This window comes from Oncorhynchus mykiss, chromosome 7 (genome assembly GCF_057628025.1).
Source record: "Oncorhynchus mykiss isolate SJ-2025 chromosome 7, ASM5762802v1, whole genome shotgun sequence".
NCBI lineage: Eukaryota > Metazoa > Chordata > Actinopteri > Salmoniformes > Salmonidae > Oncorhynchus > Oncorhynchus mykiss.
In genome coordinates this window covers 64,093,331-64,111,561 of record NC_143028.1, presented here as the reverse complement: position 1 = coordinate 64,111,561, position 18,231 = coordinate 64,093,331, and the positions used below count along the sequence as shown (strand labels likewise).

The 18,231-nt window shown below is 50.2% G+C and overlaps 1 protein-coding gene across 2 annotated transcripts in view; it reads right to left on the bottom strand.

The window, feature by feature from the left end:
* Positions 1-18,231, bottom strand: part of LOC110528363 (phosphatidylinositol 4-phosphate 3-kinase C2 domain-containing subunit beta) — an 84,214-nt gene that overhangs the window by 23,217 nt on the left and 42,766 nt on the right. For both annotated transcript variants that reach the window (XM_036983959.2, XM_090241725.1), the window contains exons 12-15: positions 8,808-8,930; positions 3,357-3,527; positions 3,177-3,285; positions 451-593 (exon numbers count right to left, since the gene is read on the bottom strand). In XM_036983959.2, coding sequence (XP_036839854.2) covers positions 451-593; positions 3,177-3,285; positions 3,357-3,527; positions 8,808-8,930 — 546 coding nt within the window. The remainder of the gene's footprint in view (positions 1-450; positions 594-3,176; positions 3,286-3,356; positions 3,528-8,807; positions 8,931-18,231) is intronic.

Here is an 18,231-nt window from a genome sequence, read left to right as displayed (position 1 = left end):
GCTATGACATCAACTAAAACCCACTCCTCTTTCCCCATCCCCCCTCCCAATACCATCCCCAGAGCACCACACTGCCCACATATCCTGTCTCTCTTCCTGTTCTGTCCACTACGAACCCATTAACACCCTTAAAGAACTTATACAGCTGAATGCTATGATGTTAAGTTTGCACACTCACACAGGAACATACAGTACACAACAACTCTTACTGTTCTAATGCAGTGTAAGAGTGACTTGAAGTGATGAAGTGGATGACTATGTTAGTCTGACAGGACTGTTCTGTCATCTCATGGAAAGAGAGTAGAAAGGTAGCGTGATAGAGAGCGAGACTGATGGACAGACGGCAAGTCAGCCAAACAGACAGACGGCCAGACAGCCAGACAGACGGCCAGCCAGACAGACAGACAGACAGCCAGCCAGACGGCCAGCCAGTCAGAATAATTGTCTCACCAGAAAAGTGACTTCTTGTGCAGAACGTCCTGTAGTTGTCTCTGGCTGTGCTGGTCCAGTCTGGAGAAGTCATACTGGGGACTGAACTCTGCAGGAGGGGGGGTACTGAAGCGCACCTCAAATGACGACATTGGGAAGTCCACCTAGAGAAAGAGGTCAGAGGTCACTCTAACAACAACACCAATATTCTGCATGAAGTGTTGTGATGAGGCAAATGTACTTCAATAACTAAATATGTTTTGATTTATAATCATTGTTACTCTCACAGATAAGTATATACGCAATACACATTGAGTATGGAGAGTAACAATACTGACTGTTATAGAGCAGCTGGACAAGGTAACGTGTGTATGGAGAGTAACAATACTGACTGTTATAGAGCAGCTGGACAAGGTAACGTGTGTATGGAGAGTAACAATACTGACTGTTATAGAGCAGCTGGACAAGGTAACGTGTGTATGGAGAGTAACAATACTGACTGTTATAGAGCAGCTGGACAAGGTAACGTGTGTATGGAGAGTAACAATACTGACTGTTATAGAGCAGCTGGACAAGGTAACGTGTGTATGGAGAGTAACAATACTGACTGTTATAGAGCAGCTGGACAAGGTAACGTGTGTATGGAGAGTAACAATACTGACTGTTATAGATCAGCTGGACAAGGTAACGTGTGTATGGAGAGTAACAATACTGACTGTTATAGAGCAGCTGGACAAGGTAACGTGTGTATGGAGAGTAACAATACTGACTGTTATAGAGCAGCTGGACAAGGTAACGTGTGTATGGAGAGTAACAATACTGACTGTTATAGAGCAGCTGGACAAGGTGTATGGGATAAATGGAAGGGGGTATTTGGGGAGAGGAGAGGAACAGAATGAAGTGAGGAATTAACAAGGTTAGTAGGAGGGGAAAAATAACATGAAAAGCCAAGAGAGAATAAATGTAAAGTCATGGCAGGCCACTGAGGGAAAGCCTTTAGGAAGAAGGAAGGTCGAGAGGAATATAAACCAAAACTAGGTCAGATAGAAAATCAATTCTTATGTATCATCCAGTCAGTTTGTTTTGGCAATGAAATGTTTGACGGTGTGCAGAAGAAAATGTGTGTGAGAAAGAGAGGGGGTTACATTTGTAATTAATGAGTAACAGATGTATGCCAGGCCCCAGATGTGTCCTATGCAATGTTGGGGCAGTGTGTGTGTGTGTGTGAGTGAGTGAGTGAGTGAGTGAGTGAGTGAGAGAGATTCAGATTAATGAGTGACAGATGTATGCCAGGCCCCAGATGTGTCCTATGCAATGTTGGGGCAGTGTGTGTGTGAGAGAGTGAGAGAGAGATTCAGATTAATGAGTGACAGATGTATGCCAGGCCCCAGATGTGTCCTATGCAATGTTGGGGCAGTGTGTGTGTGTGAGAGTGAGTGAGAGTGTGAGAGAGAGAGAGATTCTGATTAATGAGTGACACATGTGTGCCAGGCCCCAGATGTGTCCTATGCAATGTTGGGGCAGTGTGTGTGTGTGAGAGTGAGTGAGAGTGTGAGAGAGAGAGAGATTCTGATTAATGAGTGACACATGTATGCCAGACCCCAGATGTGTCCTATGCAATGTTGGGGCAGTGTGTGTGTGTGAGAGTGAGTGAGAGTGTGAGAGAGAGAGAGATTCTGATTAATGAGTGACACATGTATGCCAGGCCCCAGATGTGTCCTATGCGATGCTGGGGGAGTGTGTGTGTGTGAGAGTGAGTGAGAGATTCAGATTAATGAGTGACAGATGTATGCCAGGCCCCAGATATGTCCTATGCGATGCTGGGGGAGTGTGTGTGTGTAAGCATATGTTGTTCTGCATCAGTGATGAAGTATGAAGCCTCAAATGATGTCGCCACGTTAACGAGGAGACCGACTGCAATAGAACACACACACAGATCCCATTTTAACACAGCCCACAGCACTGAGACAAAGAGCAACTGGGAACCAGTGCCACGGGCCAGCTGGCACTGCCACACACTGGGCTGGCACTGCATGAGGGACTGGGTTTACAATACAATACTGCTGAGAAGAAACCCTGTGTCTACGTGCGTGAGAGAGAGAATGAGTGAGTGAGAGCGAGGAGGACGTGTGTGTCAGAAGGGAGGGCAGACAGACAGCAGGGCACTCTAATATCCAGGGTGAGTTTTTTGGACAGAACAGATCCAACTGACCTACTTTCAGGTCCCTTCTGCAGATAGCAGTTGTAGTGTGTGTACTACATGCATGACTACCAATGTGTGTGAGAGTCCCTCTGCCTATGCTTTAACATGTGTGGAGAGTATTCTGGTCATAGAGACAGACCGAGCACTTTGGAAGTCCAAACCCCCATCTGCGCCACAGCTCTAAAACGGGTCTAAAGACAGACCACGTTCATGTTAGACACGGAGGCAAGAAACCTACTGTACCTGTAGCCTGTGAATAAGCCTTTTATAGGCTGTTCTTTTAACCAGGAGCAACGGTGTATGTTTATTGAAACAGGCCAGTCTGGAGAGGAAAGAGGGCGGAGAGAGTGAGGAAGAGGGAGGGCGGAGAGGAAAGGAAGGAAAGCTGTAACAGATGGATATAGAGAAAAAGAGAGGGAGTGAAAAAGGAGGACACTAGGTAATAGGGAACTACACCTTGAAAAATAAATAGAGGGAAATAAGAGAAAGAGAGGAAGGAAGAGGAGGAAAAAAGTGTGTGTGTGTGTGTGACTAGGTCAGTTACCTGCAGGATGACGCTGTCAGGCTGGCTGAAGTTGGGGAAGCTGGAGCGAGCGTTACTTCCTGGGGTGGAAGGCCACAGACCCAGTAGCTTCCTCCCACATGTCAGGATGCTGAGGGAGAGGGTGATGGTCATAATCTCAGACACACACACCCACCCACCCTCCTGTGGACTAATACTCACTGTCTGAAGTTGAAGAGGGGCATGGTGACCCAGCCCAGGGATTCGATGCTGCGGCGCTGCTTACTACCCTTCTCTTCCACTCCTCCAGGGGGTGGTAGAGCACTGGCATACAGAGTCACTGTCAGTTGGGTCTCCCTTGGCAACTGGTTGATCTGCACTGGGAAACACACCCTGCGGGGTGGAGGGAGGGAGGGAGCGAGGGAGGGAGGGAGGGAAATGCAATGAGAGAGGAGGATATAGAGAAGGATTGAAGGGGAAGAGAGGAATAGAGAAGGACAGAAAGCGTGGGAGAGAGATTCAGTTGTAGTTGAATTGTGAAATGCAGTAGCTATAATATAAATAGAAGAGAAGAGAGTAGTCTGGGAGTGGCACTGTAACTGCTACTGAACAGCAGAGTAACGTTATAGAGCTAGTAAACGATCCCTCACTGTAACTGAACAACAGAGTAATGTTATAGAGCTAGTAAACGATCCCTCACTGTAACTGAACAGCAGAGTAACGTTATAGTGCTAGTAAACGATCCCTCACTGTAACTGAACAGAGTAACGATATAGAGCTAGTAAATGATCCCTCACTGTAACTGAACAACAGAGTAACGTTATAGAGCTAGTAAACAATCCCTCACTGTAACTGAACAGAGTAACGATATAGAGCTAGTAAACGATCCCTCACCGTAACTGAACAGCAGAGTAACGTTATAGAGCTAGTAAACAATCCCTCACTAACTGAACAGTAGAGTAACGATATAGAGCTATTAAACGATCCCTCACTGTAACTGAACAGCAGAGTAACGTTATAGAGCTAGTAAACGATCCCTCACTGTAACTGAACAGCAGAGTAACGTTATAGAGCTATTAAACAATCCCTCACTGTAACTGAACAGCAGAGTAACGTTATAGAGCTAGTAAACGATCCCTCACTGTAACTGAACAGCAGAGTAACGTTATAGAGCTATTAAACAATCCCTCACTGTAACTGAACAGCAGAGTAACGTTATAGAGCTAGTAAACGATCCCTCACTGTAACTGAACAGAGTAACGTTATAGTGCTAGTAAACGATCCCTCACTGTAACTGAACAGCAGAGTAACGTTATAGAGCTAGTAAACGATCCCTCACTGTAACTGAACAGCAGAGTAACGTTATAGAGCTAGTAAATGATCCCTCACTGTAACTGAAGAGCAGAGTAATGTTATAGAGCTATTAAACAATCCCTCACTGTAACTGAACAGCAGAGTAACGTTATAGAGCTAGTAAATGATCCCTCACTGTAACTGAACAGAGTAACGTTATAGTGCTAGTAAACGATCCCTCACTGTAACTGAACAGCAGAGTAACGTTATAGAGCTATTAAACAATCCCTCACTGTAACTGAACAGCAGAGTAACGTTATAGAGCTAGTAAACGATCCCTCACTGAAACTGAACAGAGTAACGTTATAGTGCTAGTAAACGATCCCTCACTGTAACTGAACAGCAGAGTAACGTTATAGAGCTAGTAAACGATCCCTCACTGTAACTGAAGAGCAGAGTAATGTTATAGAGCTATTAAACAATCCCTCACTGTAACTGAACAGCAGAGTAACGTTATAGAGCTAGTAAACGATCCCTCACTGTAACTGAACAGCAGAGTAACGTTATAGAGCTAGTAAACGATCCCTCACTGTAACTGAACAGCAGAGTAACGTTATAGAGCTAGTAAACGATCCCTCACTGTAACTGAACAGAGTAATGTTATAGAGCTAGTAAATGATCCCTCACTGTAACTGAACAGAGTAATGTTATAGAGCTAGTAAACGATCCCTCACTGTAACTGAACAGCAGAGTAACGTTATAGAGCTAGTAAACGATCCCTCACTGTAACTGAACAACAGAGTAACGTTATAGAGCTAGTAAACGATCCCTCACTGTAACTGAACAGAGTAATGTTATAGAGCTAGTAAATGATCCCTCACTGTAACTGAACAACAGAGTAACGTTATAGAGCTAGTAAACGATCCCTCACTGTAACTGAACAGAGTAATGTTATAGAGCTAGTAAATGATCCCTCACTGTAACTGAACAGCAGAGTAACGTTATAGAGCTAGTAAACGATCCCTCACTGTAACTGAACAGCAGAGTAACGTTATAGAGCTAGTAAACGATCCCTCACTGTAACTGAACAACAGAGTAACGTTATAGAGCTAGTAAACGATCCCTCACTGTAACTGAACAGAGTAATGTTATAGAGCTAGTAAATGATCCCTCACTGTAACTGAACAACAGAGTAACGTTATAGAGCTAGTAAACGATCCCTCACTGTAACTGAACAGAGTAATGTTATAGAGCTAGTAAATGATCCCTCACTGTAACTGAACAGCAGAGTAACGTTATAGAGCTAGTAAACGATCCCTCACTGTAACTGAACAACAGAGTAACGTTATAGAGCTAGTAAACGATCCCTCACTGTAACTGAACAGAGTAATGTTATAGAGCTAGTAAATGATCCCTCACTGTAACTGAACAGCAGAGTAACGTTATAGAGCTAGTAAATGATCCCTCACTGTAACTGAACAACAGAGTAACGTTATAGAGCTAGTAAACGATCCCTCACTGTAACTGAACAGAGTAATGTTATAGAGCTAGTAAATGATCCCTCACTGTAACTGAACAGCAGAGTAACGTTATAGAGCTAGTAAACGATCCTTCACTGTAACTGAACAGCAGAGTAACGTTATAGAGCTAGTAAATGATCCCTCACTGTAACTGAACAGCAGAGTAATGTTATAGAGCTAGTAAACGATCCCTCACTGTAACTGAACAGAGTAACGATATAGAGCTAGTAAATGATCCCTCACTGTAACTGAAGAGCAGAGTAACGTTATAGAGCTAGTAAATGAGCCCTCCATTTATATTTAGCCCTCTGTCATCCACATGGGACCCGTGTGCTTTCAACACGTCTCCCACATGAAAGAGAATAACACATTAAGAACTCTGTTGGAATCCTAAAACTTCAAAGACTCGTTAGCATGAAAGAAGCTAGCATCGAGTCAACTAAAAATAGTAGTGTGATGAACAAACACCATTGGTTTTGAGCTAAACCCCACTGGTGGACCTGCTAGCATGCTTCGCTAACTAAGACAACATGTTCAGTTATGGGGCTTGTTTGTACACTATGGGCGGGAGTCCCGGAATAGATACTTGAAGAACAATAGAGAACAAAAAAGGAATGGCTCACCCCCCAACTTCATTTAACTAAGCAAGTCGGTTAAGAACAAATTCTTATTTACAATGACAGGCTACCCTGGCCAAACCCTAACGACGCTGGGCCAATTGTGCGCCACAGTATGGGACTCCCAATCACGGCCGGTTGTGATACAGCCTGGAATCGAACCAGGGTCTGTAGTGACGCGTCTAGCACTGAGATGCAGTGCCTTAGACCGCTGTGCCACTTGGAAGCCCAGAGGACACATGAGGTCATGAGGACACATATTGAGATGTGCCTTTTGTTAAAGAAATTAGGTGATAAATGAGGTGAAAAGGAGAACGGAGCAGGACTTTAAGATGAGTCGTCCAGCCAAAAAGACAAAAATTTACATTGAAGACTTACACACAACCAACAAACCATGAACAGTTTGAGGAAGGCTACCTTACAAGGCTGTAGCCTGCTGCACTCCCTGTCCAAACTCCAATGTACTCCAGCCATAATGAAACATGACCTATTTGGTATTTGTGCCAGGTCTATTTGTGTTGGACACTGTCAAGCAGTCTTCTCGGTAAGTGTTGTTTTAGGGTCAAGGTTTTGCAAAATTGTTGTCACATCTGAAGGAACCATTAGGCAGGCCTACACGGGTTGCCAAAACATGTTTCTCTACAACACTTTATAAATCCACCCGGATACCGGAGGACTAAAAATATTCATACAATAGAGGCAAAAATAATATTGCAACAATAGTATCTTTAAAATAACCCCAGGGACCACGCATCAAGGTCAGGAGGTACAGAGATCAGAAAATAGATATGCATACATAGCCAAGGAGACTAGTTACACCCACAAGTAACAACCCACTGTAAACACTTTCCATCTGCTTCAATAAGTACCCACATGTCCTCCCACACATAAACACAGCCACATGTCCTCCCACACATAAACACAGCCACATGTCCTCCCACACATAAACACAGCCACATGTCCTCCCACACATAAACACAGCCACATGTCCTCCCACACATAAACACAGCCACATGTCCTCCCACACATAAACACACCCACATGTCCTCCCACACATAAACACACCCACATGTCCTCCCACACATAAACACAGCCACATGTCCTCCTACACATAAACACAGCCACATGTCCTCCTACACATAAACACAGCCACATGTCCTCCCACACATAAACACAGCCACATGTCCTCCCACACATAAACACAGCCACATGTCCTCCCACACATAAACACAGCCACATGTCCTCCCACACATAAACACAGCCACATGTCCTCCCACACATAAACACACCCACATGTCCTCCCACACATAAACACAGCCACATGTCCTCCCACACATAAACACAGCCACATGTCCTCCCACACATAAACACAGCCACATGTCCTCCCACACATAAACACAGCCACATGTCCTCCCACACATAAACACAGCCACATGTCCTCCCACACATAAACACAGCCACATGTCCTCCCACACATAAACACAGCCACATGTCCTCCCACACATAAACACAGCCACATGTCCTCCCACACATAAACACAGCCACATGTCCTCCCACACATAAACACAGCCACATGTCCTCCCACACATAAACACACCCACATGTCCTCCCACACATAAACACACCCACATGTCCTCCCACACATAAACACACCCACATGTCCTCCTACACATAAACACAGCCACATGTCCTCCCACACATAAACACAGCCACATGTCCTCCCACACATAAACACAGCCACATGTCCTCCCACACATAAACACAGCCACATGTCCTCCCACACATAAACACAGCCACATGTCCTCCCACACATAAACACAGCCACATGTCCTCCCACACATAAACACAGCCACATGTCCTCCCACACATAAACACAGCCACATGTTCTCCCACACATAAACACACCCACATGTCCTCCCACACATAAACACACCCACATGCACGACCAACAGCTCGTTCCAGTGGACACATATAGGGGACAGTAGGTGGACAAACAGAACACCTGGTACTAGAGTGGGATGGCTTGAACCCTAACATGCTTTAGGAAGCCAATGTGTACTTTGTGTACGTTATGAGTACATGTTGTTAGAAGTGGTAGTTTGGATTGCAAATATCTATATTGCTTTTAAATGATAAGCATCGTGTAATATTAGGATACATAGACTCTGATTGGTGAACATCTCTGTGAGGTTGGTTGAGGTGCCTATAAGGTCTGTTGTGACAGGCTGTGATTGGGTACGTACCTCTGGTCCCAGACTACCAGGTGAAACAGGTACTTGCTGACCTGCTGTTTGCTGGTGTGCTGGGGGGCACAAAGCTCCGCCCCTCCATGGGTCAGAGAGCCTGACAGGAAGAAGCCCTCGTAGCTGATAGGAAGAGGAAGTGGAAATCAGCCAATGGGATAACAGAGATCAATTCAATGACAAGGTGAATCCAGGTAAAAGCTATGATCATTTTAGTGACGTCACTTGTTAAATCTACTTAAATCAGTGTAGACGAAGGGGAGGTGACCGGTTAAATGCAAACTCAATATTATGAAGGTGTTTTAATGTTTTGTACACTCAGTGTAGATGGAGTTTCATAATGACTACGCCTGGAACTGCTATAATTACAAGTAACTGAGCACCTTGCCCTCCCTTATATAAAGGGGGAATGAGGAGGCTGGTCTCTAGAGAGGAGGTATAAAAGGAAGAGTAGACCAGTGAGGGACTGGGACCAGGCAGGGAAACTCTAAATGTTACATAGAATTAGCAATATTCACAAATTCATAGCATTTTATTTTACAGGACTATAAATCTGGTATTTTAGCTACTTGGTAATAACTTATTTAGCTGTAATTTTTTGTATTATTAATCCCCAAGACTGAATAGTAATTAAAGGGTAATAACATTGGTTAACAATGTTACCATGTAATTTGTCTTACAGTAGAGTGCTATTGCTACTAAGGGAAGTAACAATTACACGATACCCATCAGCGCCCGATACCCATCAGCGCCCGATACCCATCAGCGCCCGATACCCATCAGCGCCCGATACCCATCAGCGCCCGATACCCATCAGCGCCCGATACCCATCAGCGCCCGATACCCATCAGCGCCCGATACCCATCAGCGCCCGATACCCATCAGCGCCCGATACCCATCAGCGCCCGATACCCATCAGCGCCCGTTCTAAATGTTTAAGACAGGACTCCATCGGACCCAAACTGATAAAACTTATGCTCATATTACTTTTTTTCTACCTTCCAAAAATACCTCATAGTTTGACAACTGATGCGGCCTTTCCTTCAGTGTGGAACTAAGCATGTAACTATGTTGAGCCATTGATCTACAAGTCATTTTGCATTCCGAATAACCCTAGGGAATATCAGTAGCCTAGTCAAACTGAGCACAGCTTTGCACACTGACCAACGGCAGGTAGGCGGCCTGCTCCAGATCTTGTGCATCTGCACCTTCAGCATTCAAATGCAAAAATGGCTTATTAGGTTATTGTTATCTCTACCATGTTGAACATGGTGTTTTACCAGAATAAAAGTTAAGCTACCGGAGACAACTCTGATCTGGCTATAGCCTGTGAGTGTGGGGGAATGGTTAGGGTAAGGACTTATATAAAATGAATGTGTTTATGCAAAAAATGTTAGTGCATCGAATCGTATCGCATCGAACCACATTGCATTGATTCGTTCTGCAATCAAACCAAATGGCACCGAATCGATTCCAACTAAAACATATCGTTCCTGTATCGTGACGGAGCCCATGTATCTAGATACATATCCAATCGTCTTGAAAGGGGAATATGCACATGCACCTAATTGCTAACTAAATCCCTATCTGAAAACCTTATCAATACAGATGATATCCATTGTGTGGGAGATTAGCTGATATTTTGGTATCAATTGATCTGTCTTCCTGCACACAAAGACACACCTTCACATACACAGATGGCATGTGAAACCGCCGGACAGGTCCCGAGTGACCAGCCTTCATGTGGCTGGAAGGGGGTGGGGGGTGAAGCAGAGCGGACCCTTCATGTGGCTGGAAGGGGGTGGGGGGTGAAGCAGAGCGGACCCTTCATGTGGCTGGAAGGGGGTGGGGGGTGAAGCAGAGCGGACCCTTCACGTGGCTGGAAGGGGGTGGGGGGTGAAGCAGAGCGGACCCTTCACGTGGCTGGAAGGGGGTGGGGGGTGAAGCAGAGCGGACCCTTCACGTGGCTGGAAGGGGGTGGGGGGTGAAGCAGAGCGGACCCTTCACGTGGCTGGAAGGGGGTGGGGGGTGAAGCAGAGCGGACTCTTCATGTGGCTGGAAGGGGGTGGGGGGTGAAGCAGAGCGGACCCTTCACGTGGCTGGAAGGGGGTGGGGGGTGAAGCAGAGCGGACCCTTCATGTGGCTGGAAGGGGGTGGGGGGTGAAGCAGAGCGGACCCTTCATGTGGCTGGAAGGGGGTGGGGGGTGAAGCAGAGCGGACCCTTCATGTGGCTGGAAGGGGGTGGGGGGTGAAGCAGAGCGGACCCTTCATGTGGCTGGAAGGGGGTGGGGGTGAAGCAGAGCGGACCCTTCACGTGGCTGGAAGGGGGTGGGGGGTGAAGCAGAGCGGACCCTTCACGTGGCTGGAAGGGGGTGGGGGGTGAAGCAGAGCGGACCCTTCACGTGGCTGGAAGGGGGTGGGGGGTGAAGCAGAGCGGACTCTTCATGTGGCTGGAAGGGGGTGGGGGGTGAAGCAGAGCGGACCCTTCACGTGGCTGGAAGGGGGTGGGGGGTGAAGCAGAGCGGACCCTTCACGTGGCTGGAAGGGGGTGGGGGGTGAAGCAGAGCGGACTCTTCATGTGGCTGGAAGGGGGTGGGGGGTGAAGCAGAGCGGACCCTTCACGTGGCTGGAAGGGGGTGGGGGGTGAAGCAGAGCGGACCCTTCATGTGGCTGGAAGGGGGAGGGGGGGGGGGGGGTGAAGCAGAGCGGACTCTTCATGTGGCTGGAAGGGGGTGGGGGGTGAAGCAGAGCGGACCCTTCATGTGGCTGGAAGGGGGGGGGGGGGGTGAAGCAGAGCGGACTCTTCATGTGGCTGGAAGGGGGGGGGGGTGAAGCAGAGCGGACCCTTCATGTGGCTGGAAGGGGGGTGGGGGGTGAAGCAGAGCGGACCCTTCATGTGGCTGGAAGGGGGTGGGGGGTGAAGCAGAGCGGACCCTTCATGTGGCTGGAAGGGGGGGGGGGGGGGGGGGGTGAAGCAGAGCGGACTCTTCATGTGGCTGGAGGGGGGGGGTGAAGCAGAGCGGACTCTTCATGTGGCTGGAAGGGGGGTGGGGGGTGAAGCAGAGCGGATCCTTCATGTGGCTGGAAGGGGGTGAAGCAGAGCGGACCCTTCATGTGGCTGGAGGGGGGGGGGGGGATGGGGGGTGAAGCAGAGCGGACCCTTCATGTGGCTGGAAGGGGGGGGGGGGGGTGAAGCAGAGCGGACCCTTCATGTGGCTGGAAGGGGGTGGGGGGTGAAGCAGAGCGGACTCTTCATGTGGCTGGAAGGGGGTGGGGGGTGAAGCAGAGCGGACCCTTCATGTGGCTGGAGGGGGGGGGGGGGTGGGGGGTGAAGCAGAGCGGACCCTTCATGTGGCTGGAAGGGGGGGGGGGTGAAGCAGAGCGGACCCTTCATGTGGCTGGAAGGGGGTGGGGGGGGGTGAAGCAGAGCGGACCCTTCATGTGGCTGGAAGGGGGTGGGGGGTGAAGCAGAGCGGACCCTTCATGTGGCTGGAAGGGGGTGGGGGGTGAAGCAGAGCGGACCCTTCATGTGGCTGGAAGGGGGGGGGGGGGGGGGGTGAAGCAGAGCGGACTCTTCATGTGGCTGGAGGGGGGGGGGTGAAGCAGAGCGGACTCTTCATGTGGCTGGAAGGGGGGTGGGGGGTGAAGCAGAGCGGATCCTTCATGTGGCTGGAAGGGGGTGGGGGGGGGTGAAGCAGAGCGGACCCTTCATGTGGCTGGAAGGGGGTGGGGGGTGAAGCAGAGCGGACCCTTCATGTGGCTGGAAGGGGGTGGGGGGTGAAGCAGAGCGGACCCTTCATGTGGCTGGAAGGGGGGGGGGGGGGGGGGGTGAAGCAGAGCGGACTCTTCATGTGGCTGGAGGGGGGGGGTGAAGCAGAGCGGACTCTTCATGTGGCTGGAAGGGGGGTGGGGGGTGAAGCAGAGCGGATCCTTCATGTGGCTGGAAGGGGGTGAAGCAGAGCGGACCCTTCATGTGGCTGGAGGGGGGGGGGGGGATGGGGGGTGAAGCAGAGCGGACCCTTCATGTGGCTGGAAGGGGGGGGGGGGGGGTGAAGCAGAGCGGACCCTTCATGTGGCTGGAAGGGGGTGGGGGGTGAAGCAGAGCGGACTCTTCATGTGGCTGGAAGGGGGTGGGGGGTGAAGCAGAGCGGACCCTTCATGTGGCTGGAGGGGGGGGGGGGGTGGGGGGTGAAGCAGAGCGGACCCTTCATGTGGCTGGAAGGGGGGGGGGGTGAAGCAGAGCGGACCCTTCATGTGGCTGGAAGGGGGTGGGGGGGGGTGAAGCAGAGCGGACCCTTCATGTGGCTGGAAGGGGGTGGGGGGTGAAGCAGAGCGGACCCTTCATGTGGCTGGAAGGGGGTGAAGCAGAGCGGACCCTTCATGTGGCTGGAGGGGGGGGGGGGATGGGGGGGTGAAGCAGAGCGGACCCTTCATGTGGCTGGAAGGGGGGGGGGGGGGGTGAAGCAGAGCGGACCCTTCATGTGGCTGGAAGGGGGTGGGGGGTGAAGCAGAGCGGACTCTTCATGTGGCTGGAAGGGGGTGGGGGGTGAAGCAGAGCGGACCCTTCATGTGGCTGGAGGGGGGGGGGGGGGGGTGAAGCAGAGCGGACCCTTCATGTGGCTGGAGGGGGGGGGGGGGGTGAAGCAGAGCGGACCCTTCATGTGGCTGGAAGGGGGTGGGGGGTGAAGCAGAGCGGACTCTTCATGTGGCTGGACGGGGGTGGGGGGTGAAGCAGAGCGGACCCTTCATGTGGCTGGAAGGGGGGGGGGGTGAAGCAGAGCGGACCCTTCATGTGGCTGGAGGGGGGGGGGGGGTGAAGCAGAGCGGACTCTTCATGTGGCTGGAGGAGGGGGGGGGGGGGTGAAGCAGAGCGGACCCTTCATGTGGCTGGAGGTGGGTGGGGGGTGAAGCAGAGCGGACCCTTCATGTGGCTGGAGGGGGGGGGGGGGGGGGTGAAGCAGAGCGGACCCTTCATGTGGCTGGAAGGGGGTGGGGGGAGTGGAGGAGGGCCACACACGGCGGTGGGGATAGGGAGGGTACCGGGGGAAGTCTAGGAGCAGAGACAATTGTAAGGGCAATAGGGCTGCAGGGTGAGTATGGGGGAATGGGTAGGGTAAGGAGTTGAGTATAGAATGTATGGGAATGGTGGGATGGCAGTGCATATACCCCTGCATACAGTATGTGGCAGTGCCAGAGGAGAGTTGAAGAAAGGGCAGGTGCTGAGAGAAGACAGATTCATGGAGATTCAGGGGGAGGGTTTGGCCTGACCTGAATTCACTCAGGTCAATATAGAGGGAGGGATGTGATGGGAAGGGAAAGGGAGAAAAAAGGGTGGGGGGTGAAGCAGAGCGGACCCTTCATGTGGCTGGAAGGGGGTGAAGCAGAGCGGACCCTTCATGTGGCTGGAGGGGGGGGGGGGATGGGGGGGTGAAGCAGAGCGGACCCTTCATGTGGCTGGAAGGGGGGGGGGGGGGGTGAAGCAGAGCGGACCCTTCATGTGGCTGGAAGGGGGTGGGGGGTGAAGCAGAGCGGACTCTTCATGTGGCTGGAAGGGGGTGGGGGGTGAAGCAGAGCGGACCCTTCATGTGGCTGGAAGGGGGTGGGGGGTGAAGCAGAGCGGACCCTTCATGTGGCTGGAAGGGGGTGGGGGGTGAAGCAGAGCGGACCCTTCATGTGGCTGGAAGGGGGGGGGGGGGGGGGGGTGAAGCAGAGCGGACTCTTCATGTGGCTGGAGGGGGGGGGGTGAAGCAGAGCGGACTCTTCATGTGGCTGGAAGGGGGGTGGGGGGTGAAGCAGAGCGGATCCTTCATGTGGCTGGAAGGGGGTGGGGGGGGGTGAAGCAGAGCGGACCCTTCATGTGGCTGGAAGGGGGTGGGGGGTGAAGCAGAGCGGACCCTTCATGTGGCTGGAAGGGGGTGGGGGGTGAAGCAGAGCGGACCCTTCATGTGGCTGGAAGGGGGGGGGGGGGGGGGGGGTGAAGCAGAGCGGACTCTTCATGTGGCTGGAGGGGGGGGGTGAAGCAGAGCGGACTCTTCATGTGGCTGGAAGGGGGGTGGGGGGTGAAGCAGAGCGGATCCTTCATGTGGCTGGAAGGGGGTGAAGCAGAGCGGACCCTTCATGTGGCTGGAGGGGGGGGGGGGGATGGGGGGTGAAGCAGAGCGGACCCTTCATGTGGCTGGAAGGGGGGGGGGGGGGGTGAAGCAGAGCGGACCCTTCATGTGGCTGGAAGGGGGTGGGGGGTGAAGCAGAGCGGACTCTTCATGTGGCTGGAAGGGGGTGGGGGGTGAAGCAGAGCGGACCCTTCATGTGGCTGGAGGGGGGGGGGGGGTGGGGGGTGAAGCAGAGCGGACCCTTCATGTGGCTGGAAGGGGGGGGGGGTGAAGCAGAGCGGACCCTTCATGTGGCTGGAAGGGGGTGGGGGGGGGTGAAGCAGAGCGGACCCTTCATGTGGCTGGAAGGGGGTGGGGGGTGAAGCAGAGCGGACCCTTCATGTGGCTGGAAGGGGGTGAAGCAGAGCGGACCCTTCATGTGGCTGGAGGGGGGGGGGGGATGGGGGGGTGAAGCAGAGCGGACCCTTCATGTGGCTGGAAGGGGGGGGGGGGGGGTGAAGCAGAGCGGACCCTTCATGTGGCTGGAAGGGGGTGGGGGGTGAAGCAGAGCGGACTCTTCATGTGGCTGGAAGGGGGTGGGGGGTGAAGCAGAGCGGACCCTTCATGTGGCTGGAGGGGGGGGGGGGGGGGTGAAGCAGAGCGGACCCTTCATGTGGCTGGAGGGGGGGGGGGGGGTGAAGCAGAGCGGACCCTTCATGTGGCTGGAAGGGGGTGGGGGGTGAAGCAGAGCGGACTCTTCATGTGGCTGGACGGGGGTGGGGGGTGAAGCAGAGCGGACCCTTCATGTGGCTGGAAGGGGGGGGGGGTGAAGCAGAGCGGACCCTTCATGTGGCTGGAGGGGGGGGGGGGGTGAAGCAGAGCGGACTCTTCATGTGGCTGGAGGAGGGGGGGGGGGGGTGAAGCAGAGCGGACCCTTCATGTGGCTGGAGGTGGGTGGGGGGTGAAGCAGAGCGGACCCTTCATGTGGCTGGAGGGGGGGGGGGGGGGGTGAAGCAGAGCGGACCCTTCATGTGGCTGGAAGGGGGTGGGGGGAGTGGAGGAGGGCCACACACGGCGGTGGGGATAGGGAGGGTACCGGGGGAAGTCTAGGAGCAGAGACAATTGTAAGGGCAATAGGGCTGCAGGGTGAGTATGGGGGAATGGGTAGGGTAAGGAGTTGAGTATAGAATGTATGGGAATGGTGGGATGGCAGTGCATATACCCCTGCATACAGTATGTGGCAGTGCCAGAGGAGAGTTGAAGAAAGGGCAGGTGCTGAGAGAAGACAGATTCATGGAGATTCAGGGGGAGGGTTTGGCCTGACCTGAATTCACTCAGGTCAATATAGAGGGAGGGATGTGATGGGAAGGGAAAGGGAGAAAAAAGGGTAGAAGATGGAAGAGAGGATGGGAAAAGTAAGAGAAGTGAAAATGGAATGGAGGGTGATGAAAAGAGAGACGTAGAGGGAGAAGGGGAGGGGGGATAGGGAGAAGGGGAGAGGATAGGGAGAAGAGGGAGAAGGGAGAGAAAATGAGATAGAAAGTGGAGAGGGAATGAAGGGAATAGGAAAGAGAAATAGAAGGGCAGAGAATGAGAGAGGGAGAATAAGAGAGGGAGAAGGAGAAGCAGTGGTGTAAAGTACTAAAGTAGAAATACTTGTAGTTTTGGGGGGTATCTGTACTTTACTATTTATATTTTTGACACCTTTTACTTCACTACATTCCGAAAGAAAATTATGTACTTTTTACTTCATACATTTTCCCTGACACCCAAAAGTACTCGTTACATTTTGGATGCTTAGCAGGAAAGAAAAATGGTCTAATTTACACATTTATCAATAGAACATCCCTGGTCATCCCTACTTCCTCTGATCTGGTGGACTCACTAAACACATGCTTAGTGTTGGACCATGGCCCTGGCTATCCGTAAATAAATAAAAACAAGAAAATGATGCCATCTGGTTTGCTTTATATAAGGAATTTTAAATGATTTATACTTTTACTTTTGGCACTTAAGTATATTTTAGCAATTACATTTATTTAAAACCAAATACTTTTAGTATTTTACTCAAGTAGTATTTTACTGGGTGACTTTCACTTTTACTTCTTCTCTTTCACTTTCACTTTTTCTTCTTTCTTCTCCTTCTTTTACTTCTCTTCTTTCTTCTCCTTCTTTTACTTCTCTTCTTTCTTCTCCTTCTTTTACTTCTCTTCTTTCTTCTCCTTCTTTTACTTCTCTTCTTTCTTCTCCTTCTTTTACTTCTCGTCTTTCTTCTCCTTTTACTTCTCTTCTCTTTCACTTTTACTTCTCTTCTCTTTCACTTTTACTTCTCTTCTCTTTCACTTCTCTTCTCTTATTTCTCTTCTCTCTTCTCCTTTTACTTCTCCTCTCTTCTCTTTCACTTTTACTTCTCTTCTCTCTTCTCTTTCACTTTTACTTCTCTTCTCTTTCACTTTCACTTTTTCTTCTTTCTTCTCCTTCTTTTACTTCTCTTCTTTCTTCTCCTTCTTTTACTTCTCTTCTTTCTTCTCCTTTTACTTCTCTTCTCTTTCACTTTACTTCTCTTCTCTTTCACTTTTACTTCTCTTCTCTTTCACTTCTCTTCTCTTTCACTTCTCTTCTCTTATTTCTCTTCTCTCTTCTCCTTCTTTTACTTCTCCTCTCTTCTCTTTCACTTTTACTTCTCTTCTCTCTTCTCTTTCACTTTTACTTCTCTTCTCTTTCACTTTTACTTCTCTTCTCTTTCACTTTTACTTCTCTTCTCTTATTTCTCTTCTCTCTTCTCCTTTTACTTATCTTCTCTCTTCTCCTTCTTTTACTTCTCTTCTTTCTTCTCCTTCTTTTACTTCTCTTCTTTCTTCTCCTTCTTTTACTTCTCTCTTCTTTTACTTCTTATTTCTTCTCCTTTTACTTCTCTTCTTTCTTCTCCTTCTTTTACTTCTCTTCTCTCTTCTCTTTCACTTTTACTTCTCTTCTCTTTCACTTTTACTTCTCTTCTCTTTCACTTTTATTTCTCTTCTCTTTCTTTTATTTCTCTTCTCTCTTCTCCTTTTACTTCTCTTCTCTCTTCTCCTTTTACTTCTCTTCTCTCTTCTCCTTTTACTTCTCTTCTTTCTTCTCCTTCTTTTACTTCTCTCTTCTTCTTTTACTTCTCTTCTTTCTTCTCCTTTTACTTCTCTTCTTTCTTCTCCTTTTACTTCTCTTCTTTCTTCTCCTTCTTTTACTTCTCTTCTTTCTTCTCCTTCTTTTACTTCTCTTCTCTCTTCTCCTTCTTTTACTTCTCTTCTCTCTTCTCTTTCACTTTTACTTCTCTCCTCTTTCACTTTTATTTCTCT